Genomic DNA, 13,830 nt, shown 5'->3' with positions numbered 1-13,830 from the left:
TATTAAATCATTGGATTCTCAATATCCCTAAATCCCCTTTTAAAAGAAACATAGTAAATGATGCATACTGATAGTAGTTTGTTAAATAAATGCTTAGGCTAATTAGTGATGAAGGCCACATGCTAAAATCAATGTGTACGACTAGGCTGATTAAAAAAAGGCTTTAAGCCAATAGTTCTTAATCAATTCATTTTATTACAAAATATTGCAAGATATCACAAGATAAGAAAACTGAGAAAAAACTACATTTAATACAAATACTACACAACCAAGTTTGCATTCTCGCAACGCAAAAAAAGAACAAAAAGAGAACATTTTGTGACGTTCAAAGACATCTTGCAAAAATAAGTCCTTGCTCATTTTAAACGTCCATCCCGTATTCTTGAATCACACATCTGCTCCATGGGTGCAAAACAAAAAATCCTCCCTGCACCTCGACTGTCTGTGAGCTTTCCTCCAGTCAGAGCAGTAATCCAGTCTTCAGGTTCACGATGCTTTTGGCACATCAAACATGCACAGGCTTTTGTATTTCTGCAGCAGCTGGTTCTTGGTGCTGACCTGCTCCCGCAGCGTGGCCAGCTGCTGCTGCTGCTCCAGAGGGCTGCTGTCTACCCCGGGCATGGTGGAGATCTGCTCCCGAGCCTCCTGGATCTTCGTCTTCAGCTTGCCCAGTTCTTGGTGGACATCCTGGCTGTCCTTGTCCATGCTTGAAGGGAGTAAGGTGAATGAGGGGAAATGTTATTTTTGGACATTTACCTTTTCTAGTTAGCCTAGCACAGGGATTGGCATCCTTTTTTATCAAAAGAGCCATTTTAGTCAAAATGAAAAAAATAAAAATTGTCTGGAGCCGCAAAACATTTGAGCATTGTGATGAAGGTAACACAGTTTATAGTCTAAGTATATAGAATGTAAGTCTAATGCAGTGAGGGCCAAATAGACAATATACTACGGAGTATTAGGGTCACATTGAGGAGAAAAAACATCTAAGATTTCCAGAATAAAGTCATAATTACGAGAAAAAAGTAGTAATATTACGTGAAAAAAGTCATAACTTTACGAGAAAAAAAAGTCATAACTTTACGAGAAAAAAAGAAAATAACTCGTGAAATTACTACTTTATAATATTGATTTTATTCTCATACTACGACTTTTTTCTCTTAAACTTGTGACTTTTTTCTCAGAATATTACAACTTTTTTTCACATAAACTTGTGACTTTCTCATAATATTCTGACTTTATTCTCATATTATTACAACTTTTTTCTCTTAAACTTGCCACTTTATCCTCAGAATATTATGACTTTTTTTCTCATAAACTTGTGACTTTATTCTCGTAATATTATGACTTTATTCTCATATTACAACTTTCTTTCTCAAACTTGTGACTTTATTCTCGTAATATTATGACTTTATTCTCATAATACTACGACATTTTTCTCTTAAACTTATGACTTTATTCTCCTAATATTACAACTTTCTTTCTCCTAAACTTGTGACTTTATTCTCGTAATATTATGACTTTATTCTCATAATATTACAACTTTCTTTCTCATGAACTTTTGACTTTATTCTCGTAATATTATGACTTTATTCTCATAATACTACGACATTTTCCTCAATGTGGTCCTAATACTCTGTCGTACCATAGACCTACAACAATGATAAATACAAATGAAAGTGTAAACAATAAACCAGTGGAGAGCAGTTAAGAGCTGCTGGTTGCTTAGAGACCGCTGTTCTAGCAGGTTGCTTAGAGACCTGTTCTAGCAGTAAGAGCTAACGGTAGCTAACGTTAGCTTTATGTCAACAAGCTCAGCAACGCCAGCCAAAAACGAGTGTTTACGACAAGTAAAAGAGCTTTTCACTGAGCCGTGAGTAACATTAAACACACACGAGTCCGCCGGTAGTCTTACCATTTGATAATATCATGAACTAAAGGCAGCAGAGAGCAATCCTCGCTCTCCTTCTCTCCTCTCGGTTGAGACACCGCCATCGCGCTCCTCTGCTCCCTGCTTCACGACGCACACGATACACGTCACGCATCATGTGCTGACGTCACGCCACTCTTATTGAAGTTGAATTTGAATGGCACTGCTCCAAATGGGCTTCATTAGATCAGCTATGTGCTCATAACAAACACTTGGAGAATGGCATTATGACATAAATATTTTAGCATATAAAAGGAGAAAAAATATTTTAGGAAATTATGACACTTATGACATATGTTTTTAGTTTTTTTTTTTAATATATATATATTGTTCTTGTGGCCTTCTTTTAGCTGGGTCCTGATCCCAGTAAGCCTTTGAGTACTCTTTATCATGTTTGTGGTATGTCTGTCTCTTGTCTGTGCTCTACCTTTTTGTCATCCTCTACTTTTGCTGCAAAACAAATCTACCTACGGGGACAAATAACGTCACCTGAACCTGAACCTGAACCTACAGCCTTAGTTTTTTTCCCATTATTATTTAGGTGCTGGGTCGTCAAAAATGTTGAGGAAACAGAAGTGCTGGGTTCTTTATTTTATTTATTTTAATATATATTATTTCTAAGCTGTGTCCAAATGTTTGAGGTTCTCAGACCAGCTAAACTGAAAAGATTTCACTCCTATTTTACTACAACAATAAGTGTAAGGATGGTGATATCGCCTCAAGTTTCACCCTCTCTACCATGCTTACTTCCCATTGCTCAAATTATAGAGCAACCACGATATATTTGGATGGGGCACCAGACGACAAAAATCTCTTAAACCTGCAGTAGGCAGAATGTTTTTGGCATTATTTGGCAAAAAATTCCACAATAACCTTTCAGCATATTGTAATTCAAGTGCTCAACGAAAACTAGACTTCTGCACCTCCTCATGGCTCTGTTTTCAGGCTTTAAAACATTTAGCCTGTGACGGTAGACTTCGGCCAATCACAGGTCATTTCAGAGAGAGAGCGTTCCTATTGGCTGTTCATTCAACGGAGGCAGCTACTTGCAAACTCTGATCAAACGGTCAAACTAGGCAGCGCTGATCAAATCTTAATCAATATTCTCTTACTGTAATGCCTATTTCTTGCCTCAAATGTTTTCAGAAACATCTTGTAGTGTACTGTTTAGCTGTAAAATGAGAAAGTTTGCTCTGGCTGGTGGGTGGTGCTTGGTATTTCCTCAATTGATCTCAACATGGCTGCCGGGTCACAAACTTTCTCATTTTACAGCTAAGCCGTACACCACAAGATGTTTCTGAAAACATTTGAGGCGAGAAATAGGCATTACAGTAACAGAATATTGATTCATATTTGATCAGCGCTGCCTAGTTTGACTGTTTAATCGGAGTTCGCGAGTGATTGACAGCTGCTCAAAGACGGCAGGCTCCAGGTTGGTTCTGATTGGTTGTTTTCTTTCGGTCTGTGAAATCTTGCAGATGCCATTAGGAGCACCGGAGGACACAGAGGCACATGCTTTTTTTTTTTTTTTTTACAGATTACCTTTCTCATGCACTACTGTCAGAATATAAAGACAGTTTTATAGAATAACTTTTTTATATCATATTTGCTCCAATTCTACCCACTGCAGCTTTAATGGGTCAGTTGGGTCATATAACTATATTGGAGAGGTCTAACATGAATTTCTTTTTCAGGTCATAGGTACTGCTATATGTAAGACAATAACGGATTCTCTTTTGAACGATAACCTATATATTTCCCTCGAAATAGGCCACAGACACTATAAATAGACAGAACAAACAAACCTAACCTACAATGACTGCAGATAATGCCACATGCAGCTACCTAGCAACCTTAAGCATCCATACCTAAATTCGACCTCCTATGTCTACAAGTGTGCCGCGACACGTGCATGAAGAGTGAAACTTAGCAACCTTTATGGTCTAATGGACTCCAATGAGCATATCCTATAGATCAGTGAGGAGTTGTATTCAGGTCATGTCTTTCTATCTGGGTACCCCTCGTTCCTTGTTTGCACATGATAAAAGAGAAAACCTGACAAAAAAGTGGACATGTAAGCGTCACCAGTACTTCCCGTCTACCATATATTTCTGAGCAACAGCTTATTGCCTCTCAAATGCATCTATACATGTGCAGATGCATCTCTCTTTGCACTGAGTATCAGCAGCAGTATCAGTATCTGAATCAGTATCAGCAGCTCTGCAAATACCCTCCATGTTCTTCTCAGCCTTCATTGACCTATATTCCTGCGGTGATCAGGTCTCAATCACCCACAGGTTTCACAGTCGTAAGCTTCATTAGTCTGGCATCTTGAAGGATTTCACAATAGGCGCACTTAGTGCTTGACTGCTGATAAGTCAGTGTGTTAATATTGGTAATGACCGTGTGTATGGAGTTGCTTATCGCATGCCTGCAAATAGAGTGACACCAATGATGAACAGCGTCACAGATTAGGCTATCTACCGTGTTTACGATGGAGTTAATCTGTAAAGTAGTTAAAGGTGCATTGTCTTTTAAACACACAAAATGACATAAAGTAGCATGATTGGCGTATGCTTGTATATGCTATAGTTGATTACGTTTTACTGCCTTTTCTTTCATGAGATTCAATTTTATCTCTTTATGTTCTAAACCTTGCTGACCTATATATATTTCCACAGCAATATGTTCTCATCACAGCATCCAGCAGTTAATCCCTCCCCCCCTGACACACACACGTTACTACCCACACCTGGTAAACACCATGGAGACACATTCTCATTAGCCATCGCAGCAGAGAGACCACCGCCGTGACACACAGCTAGCGAAGACCTAATTAAGAGCAGCTTTAGCGAGACTTAAAGGGACTGTTTGTAACTTTTTAAGCGTATAAATGTACCGGGTCGGGACACATGCGCGCTCGCATATGCGCGCTCGCGTGTGGCCTGCGTCTCCGCTCCTCTGCCTGCTTGCCTTCACTCAGACAGCGCGCGCGTTCTTGTGTACTTGCCCCACCTCTAGACGTGAACGCGCGCTCATTCCACACTGCAGCAGAGTTAGTTTAGCTCTGAGAATATCTAGTGAATGTATAGTGGACGTTTGTGCAGAAATAAATGCTGCAGCTTCACCAGACAAACAGAAGTTTTCCGTGTCTTGTTAAGTGACGGGACTCTGCAGAGAGAAACCTTGTCGTCTCGTTACCGACCGGGTGCCGGTGTCTCCCTGTTCACTCCGGCTGCGGGCGGAGGGAGACGAGTTTCTCGCTGCGGAGCCCCGCTGCCTCAGCCTGCGCTGAGGCAGGAGAAGCAAACACAGTATCAGCAGTGATTCGTGGAGAGACCTTCATCTGGTCAGCTAACATTACTGCCAAGCAGCTGAAATATAGAGTGATATTGTGGTTTTAGCTAACGTGTATCGCCTCACTGTTTTGAGCGATGCTCGTTCATGTCTATTTAGAGCGAGCACAAGCGCGAGCCAGACGCTGACTTTCGTTGATTTCACGGCCACAGGTGTCGCTGTTAAGAAGCATTTCTGAAAGTTACAAATAGTCCCTTTAACCTCCTATTCAGACGTGAGGCTTTTATTGAACATTTTCTCTGGTCACACCTACAACCGAGCAGTCGTTGTGATTTTACCGAACACTTAATCACTCAGGCTAATTTCCAGTATATCTTTACATACTGATGAAACTTACATGGATGGTATACGTGACCCATATTTGAGTTTGTAGGGCGTTATGTAGACCAAGTGTTTTACGATTTGGGTTATGGGGAAAGCTCTGACACATCACATCTATGAGAAAAGTGGGCCATTTCATGACCCAACGACACACACAAACCTTATCCTGGAATAAAACGCACATTGGTATTGTAATTGGACAGATATTATATATAGCATAACAGCCGAGTCATGGAGTAAAATGATTTGTGTGGCAGTAGTAAAGGTTGTAAAATTTCCTGTCCAGGTAGGATAAGTGTCACATTAGTATGTGCACATGAGAGTTTGTCTCGTTCGACAGTTTTCACTGTGACTTTGGTTTAATTCTTTGACCCATTTACAGCAACAAGGCAGGAAGAAGCTTGTTAACTCGCTGTTGGTCGGAATCACTGATATCACTTTGACTCATTTAATGTGTGTTATTTCTTTGGCGAGCTAATTTGCCATGAAACGATTCCACAAATAATAAAAAGAAGAAAAAAAAGTGTTGCTTAGATGGAGAAGTAAATGTGATGCTGTTAATGTTTATACACATTTGCATTTTCTATCTGGATTACAAGAAATGGTAATATTAATGTTTTGGTTGTAGAACCATAAAGTTTTTTAATGATAATATGTATTTAGATTAGGGTTATCTGTTACAGTTTTAAAGCGAGAGTGAAGATACTAGCATCATATGAAACTAGAAAAACTCAAAGAATCCATTGGTACCAACCATGTCATTCTAGTTTGTTGCAAAGGAGCCTAAATAACGCTCCAAACCTGCATATTTTTTATGCTTAATTCAGTACCTGTGAGGGTTTCTGGACAATATTTGTCATTGATTTCCCATAATAAATATATACATACATTTGCATAAAGCAAGCATATTTGCCCACTCCCATGTTGATAAGAGTATTAAATACTTGACAAATCTTCCTTTAAGGTACATTTTGAAGAGATAAAAAATATCCGATTAATTTTCGATTAATCGTGATTAAATATTTTAAGTGACTGACAGTCCTAATTTATATTTAATGGGTATTTTACTGAAACTTTTGTTGCATTGGATGCTCCAACAACAGCAAACGTTGTGCTTTTTTTTGGTAATCATATTCAGACCTAAAATATACAGCTATGGTTTGGAAGTTTCATTCATTCACTGTCAGTCTCTTTACTTTCCATGATGTGATGATTTATATCTACATATCTATGAAACTATGATCCCTATGGACCACTGCTCAGAGTAATCACGCAACATTTCATTCAGAAAGTTAATGATAATATGACAATGACCACATGAAAAGCATTAATGTGGTTAATCTTTTGATTATGTTCTCATTTAGTTTTTTGTTTTAATGTAAACTTGCTATTTAAACCCCCCCAGTAAAGAGCCTTGCCTCCATCAAACTTGTCCAATTAAAAAAAATGTTAAACGTATAATTTTTTAAGTGCATTCAAAGACAAATAAAAGCCATTTAAAGTCTTTTCAAATATATTGACAAACGTTAAAGCGGAACTACGCCTATTTTAAAACTTCATACATATTATGCCTATGGTCGAAGACAGTCGATTATTAGCATATTAGAACTGTTAAAGAAGCAATGATTCTGCTATAGAGCTTCACCTTGAAATGAAAACGGTGGGTCTATACAATTATAGAAACCTTTATGAATTTACATTCAGTCAACACACACCTTCTCTTCACACTTCATGCCTCTCCTGCAGTTCTCACACCGTTCCCTCATCTCAGCAACAATAGGTGGAGGAAGGCAGAAATTAGTTTTTCCTTGTCAATGGTTGACTGAGGTTTAATGTTCTATTCAGAATGAAGTACCATTGAATTTATTATTAATTCATTAGTATTTATTCACCATTTATTCACAAACACGTGCAAGGTAGTATCCATTATTTCCAGTCAGCTTCTGAATTGTTTAAGAAAGCCTAGATTTACACAAAAGCCTGCACGTCATTATCTGTCTCTGAAGAAACGAGGCTCATCCGTCTACGCTTCTAACAAATTTCAATGATAACCTATTGACAACAAATGTCTCTCTTCTTGTGAGAATCCTCAGGAAAAACAAATGAAGATCGCTTAACATGAAAATGATATCAAGTCAGTGAGAAAGGCCATGGGTACAGAGGTTTGTATAAACTCTGGCTCCTAACAGACATTCCCATCTTTGAACTCCAGAGATAAATCACTAATCAGGGAAAATCGTTCCCTGCAACTCCAAGTAAACTTGTGCTTTATGCCTATCGAGGGACTTCTGGCTAACATACGGGCCTGTGTGACTTCAGACCTCTTCTAGTTGAACCAGTCCGTAACGCTCCCCCGGTGGATTGCCTCGCCCCAGCCAGCCGCTGTGATGACGCGAGAGGGCCGCTGACAGCTTGTAACCTCCCAGCAGCATCTCTGGCAGAGAGCTGGCAGGACGCAGATGTCCTGACTGCTGATCTGTGCTCTATTATTACCATGCTTCTCCATAATATGGAATATAATCTAACACAATCAGTCAGTGGCGCTGTACGTCATTGAAATTTGACATTTTCTTATTAAATACAATGACTTTATTAAATCTAATAGCCATGAGGACCTTTATGGTCAGATTGTGTGAGCAAAACAAAACGTTTCATGTGACAGGAAATGTTTTCCAATCATCTGAGTTCTTGGGAAAAACAATTCAGAAACTGTCTTCGTGAAGTCAGCTGCTGATCATTATGCATTCCAAAGTAACATTTAATTTGATAAACAATGCTTCCCAGTCATGCACATTTGGGGTCATTCAATCATGAAATCCCTTTGTGTGTGTGTTTGGAAAAATGGATCAAGAGTCTTAACAGGGTCCAAAAAAACACCTTAAAATTAATAAATGAAATAATTCAGTGGAAACTGAATGATTGCATGTGCTTCGTTTTACTCAGAACTGGCTCTGCCACCGTACTGAACTAGTTCATACTCATCGGTGTTTATTAGGGCACTCAGATTTCCTAGAAAGCCACAGAGCCTTGATAATCCACTGATTTTAACACACTTTGGTGCGGTAACTGCATTACAGCTGGAGTTATTGCTGCAAATGGGACGCACAAGCTTTGAACAAACAGAGTAGTTACATACCTGTTCAAATCAATCAGTTCATCGCTTCGGGCTGACTGTTTGCAGGATAAGCACTTCATTACATTCCAGATGAGGGACACTGGTATGATGCTGTAATGACTCCAATAACTCCTTCTAGTACACGGCAGTGCTTATAGGGCTCAGACCCCGGCTGATAGTTTACCCTTAATCCAACCAAGACACTTGAATGACACCTCAACTCTTTCTCCGTACACTTAAGCTCATGTGAGTCCTTACACTATCACTCTCATTTCAACACCTTTCATTGCTCACACTATATTTTATCCCTTTCCTATCATTCCAACACTTCAGCTGCTCCTTCACACAAAACTATAAACCAGCAATGCAGTTTATCTTCCAGCCATTTATCAAGCAATGCTGTTCAGCTCCACATGAATCAATTTACTTCAGTTTACAGCTTTTCGAGCAACGCAGTTAAGCTCCATCCAGCTGTGCAGTTCAGCGCCAGCATTAAAGAAAAGAGATCTAGTTTATTATAAATTAGGCCTGTCAATCGATTAAAATATTTAATCATGGTTAATCGCATGATTGTCCATAACTCATTGCAAATTAATCGCACACATGTTCAAAATGTACCTTAAAGGGAGATTTGTCAATTATATAATGCTTTTATCAACATAGTAGTGGACAAATATGCTGCTTTATGCAAATGTTTGTACATATGTATTATTGGAAATCAATAACCAACACAAAACAATGAGAATATTGTAACTGCAGCCCAACAGGCAACAACAGCTGTCAGAGGGTCAGTGTGCTGACTTGACTATGACTTGCCCCCAAACTGCATGTGATTATCATAAAGTGGACATGTCTGTAAAGAGGAGACTCGTGGGTACCCATAGAACCCATTTTCATTCACATATCTTGAGGTCAGCGGTCAAGGGACCACTTTGAAAATGGTCATGACAGTTTTTCTTCACCAAAATTTAGCACAAGTTTGCAGAGTTATTTACCAATGGATTCTTTAGGTTTTTCTAGTTTCATATGATACCAGTATCTTCACTCTATCTTTAAAACTGATCCCGCTACAACCTTCAAAAAATTGATGGCGTTAAAGAAATTAGAAACGGAAAAACGTCATCATCGCGTTAACTTTGACAGCTATATTATAAATGCGTCTATGTTTGTACTTATTCCTACAGACCTTGGAAAAATGAAAAATAAGTGAGAAGTCATTGAAAAGATTTTCCTGAACAACATAGTGTTGATTATTACCAAACTGTGAAGCGACTCCATGGAAAAAAGATGATGAAATGTGAACATGCTGTTCTCTTTGCTGGGAGGATCTTGTTTGTGAGATCTACCAATATGCTGAGGACCCGTCCCTAAATCTGCTCCAACTGTCTAAGACAAGAGCATGTGTTGTTTATCTCCATTCAGCCCATGACAAACAGAATCATCTGAGACACATTAATTCTTCTGTTAAGACAGCAGATGACTGAAGCTTAAAACTTATAGATGTATTGGCCTGTTGTGCCAGTCTCTCTGGTATTGGTCAGTTAGCTTTTGTAGTCTCTAGTTTGATTTTTCATATGCATTGTGTTTCCCTATACTCGCAGTCCTGATCATTACTTTTATTTTTCTTTCCTGGAAAGGAGAAGGAAGGATGATAGAACTTATTATTATTGCTACTATGAATAAGAGCAAATTTTCCTCCTAAGAGCTACAAAGTTGAGCTGTGAGGATAAGAAGACCTACACTGCTCCCCAGTGGACAATCAAGAGAATCAACACTTTTTTTCCCACAAATTCACAAACGAGGCTGAATATCCCTTTTTAAAATTATCTTGAAAGCCAAATTAGGGCTGTAAATCATGCTAGCCGGACCCAGATACCTGGAATTCAGCCTGTAGTTCAGAATATGTAATGGTGGTAATTAGTTTGAAGATGTGATGGAGTAGTAGGGGGTGTACGCCTGAGAAGAAAATGAAGAATAGACTCAGGCCAGGTGCTCGCTCTTGGTCATCTTCCTCTCAGGTGCAGATCTAGTCCATTACCACTATCTTCACCGCCTTAACAGCCAAAGATGAATATGAGGAGCGCTCTCGGGACATTGTTACACGTCTTTACATGCATTCCCACTTGAATTCATCGTCCATTGACCATAATAATCCCCACTGGCCAGCAATAGTACTTTCACTTTATCAATGTCACTTTACCTTTATATACAGTACATACTGTTTTACAAATTGTTACACCTCTGTGTATATATACATACATATTTATTACTTCTCTATATATACTAAATTACCATGTACTATATTCCTGTTTACAACCCTGTGAACATATATTACTTATCATCATGCATATACATACTACATCCTGTTTACATTCAGTTTTCCCATCTGAAATACTGTCTCCAACAAAATTACAAATTTACATATTATTTTATATTTACTTATGTTATTTTACGCCTTGGATTATCATTTTGCTTTTACTTTTATTTGTGTGATTTCTCCTTTTATATACATATATTATGAGCAATGTTGAAGGAATCTTAGACCAAAGATTTTCACTGACAATGACTGCTTTGCTGGAATTGACAAATGACAAATAAAAAAACCTTAAACCGTATTATACAAACCAGACAAAAGTGATTAATCACTGGGACTCATTAGTGTTTTTCATTAGTCTTTCCAACACAACGTAAATTGTTAAAGGCCCCATTATGGTTGCATTCATAAGTTCTGCACCCCATGACCCGTGAGTGTAGACTCTCTGCATTAAGTGAGAATGTAAAGTCATTATAAAAAACAAGGCTAATATATATAATGCAAGTTAAAAAAACATTAGATGAGGCCAGGGTTTTACCTCCATGTTAATCAAAGCTGAGATCCCAATAGAGACATGGGAGGCACCTAAGGTCAGAGAAGCCTGTAGGGGCCCTGCTCCCATCCATTCATGCTATCTATCACATAGCCTATATTCATGGAACTAAGTTGACTTTCAGTTGAGAACACACATGTACACCATATAACCACTAGGTGGTAGGCTTTAATTGATGATATACTAACAGGTTGGACGTATACTAATATAAATAAATACAGGTCTGTTTTTTTTTGCTGATTTAAATATTTAGTTTATACTCTTTAGATGTCACACACTCAACTAAATTGCAATCATGAACTGACACTTCTGCGTATACGTGATGAATGATTATCAAATGCATACATCCATGAGACAGAAAAAGCATCTGTCAAAAACGATGCAATCAACAATGATTGACATAAAGTAAGGACAATAACAATTGTTGGACCACTTACACACCAAAAAACTGACAATAACCTGATATTTTCAGGTGGAATTTCATTCATTCATTCATCCTCACTGTGCAATATCATTTTCCACTTTTGTTAATAGTCTGTTTATTGTCAATACTGTATATACTGCTCCTATTTTTATACTTCCTTCTATTTAAATGGTTCATATTTTGTCACACTTTGTTTAGCTCTTTTTTTTTTTTACTGTGTCAGTTGATGCATCTTGTTTTTTTGCACTATCCCCTTTGCTGCTGTACACTGCAAATATCCCCACTGCGGGACTAATAAAGGAATATCTTATCTTATCTTATCTTATTGTTTCCCTGTCGCATAATCAGAAAAAGGAACATCTTTGTGTTGTGCCCTTAAACAGGGGAAATAGTGAGAGAGAAGGATGAATACATCTTTGTATTGAGTGAGGAAGAGGAGCCTGATCCCCCTACTGGAGCCCCGAGGAAATTACCAAACAGATTAACGCACAATCAACTCACACAGACAAGGATCTGCATCACCTATCTGCATTATTCCTCTTTCCCACTCACTGCATATATGTGCTGCATATAGTCTCTACAGTGACCAGTATTGATGCACATTTACATACAAAAAAATTAAATTACATGAAAATGAAAATGACACAGTAATAACTGAGACAACAAAGAAATTAGCTTTTTTTCTCCAAATAAATGAATTATTCCTGAAAATGATGATTATTCTTGTCTGTCACATTTGCACCATTCAGAATAATGTTGCAAATTCTGGGATGGGTTATATAGATTCCACACTATCCTGAATGGGAGGTGTTTTTTTTTGTTAAGGCAACTTCATCGATGCATCCTATATGGTTAAAATCAAATATTCGCCCTCGGCACAACACAAAGCGCCTGGGTCAGTCCTTCATGCTGGTAGCCATCAGGCTCCACAACCAAGGCTGACCCCCATATGAGAACTATGAGGACTTTAAGAACTTTCAACATGCACTATCTGCAACCATCTGGGACTCTAACCACTGGCGCACTTTACACTTACTTTACACTATACATCCTATATACACTTACTTACACTATACATCCTATATACACTTACTATACACTATACATCCTATATACACTTACTATACACTATACATCCTATATACACTTACTATACACTATACATCCTATATACACTTACTTTACACTATACATCCTATATACAATTACTTTACACTATACATCCTATATACACTTACTTTACACTATACATCCTATATACACTTACTTACACTATACATCCTATATACACTTACTATACACTATACATCCTATATACACTTACTATACACTATACATCCTATATACACTTACTTTACACTATACATCCTATATACACTTACTTTACACTATACATCCTATATACAATTACTTTACACTATACATCCTATATACACTTACTTTACACTATACATCCTATATACACTTACTTTACACTATACATCCTATATACACTTACTTTACACTATACATCCTATATACACTTACTTTACACTATACATCCTATATACACTTACTTTACACTATACATCCTATATACACTTACTTTACACTATACATCCTATATACACTTACTTTACACTATACATCCTATATACCACTTTATAGACTGCACATATGTACATATTACATTTATTTATCGCACATACTACATTTATTTATTGACGGACTGCACACACTATGTTCACCCATTCACTCTGTATCTTTTATATCTCTATTATTGTTTTATAATTTTTGTATACCTGTACCTCTCCTGTGTTTCAATCTGTTTGCTGATGTT

General features: G+C 37.8%; 1 protein-coding gene across 1 annotated transcript; it reads right to left on the bottom strand.

The window, feature by feature from the left end:
* Positions 1-175: 175 nt before the first annotated feature.
* On the bottom strand, positions 176-2,072 carry med9 (mediator complex subunit 9). The gene is made up of 2 exons (XM_074656618.1): positions 1,913-2,072; positions 176-706 (listed from the first exon to the last, which is right to left on the bottom strand). Exons 1-2 carry the CDS (start codon positions 1,990-1,992, stop codon positions 487-489), a joined length of 300 nt encoding a protein of 99 aa, XP_074512719.1. The 5' UTR covers positions 1,993-2,072; the 3' UTR covers positions 176-486.
* Between the last annotated feature and the right edge of the window lie 11,758 nt (positions 2,073-13,830).

The sequence above is a fragment of the Sebastes fasciatus genome, chromosome 13 (genome assembly GCF_043250625.1).
Source record: "Sebastes fasciatus isolate fSebFas1 chromosome 13, fSebFas1.pri, whole genome shotgun sequence".
NCBI lineage: Eukaryota > Metazoa > Chordata > Actinopteri > Perciformes > Sebastidae > Sebastes > Sebastes fasciatus.
This window is presented reverse-complemented; position numbering and strand designations above follow the sequence as displayed.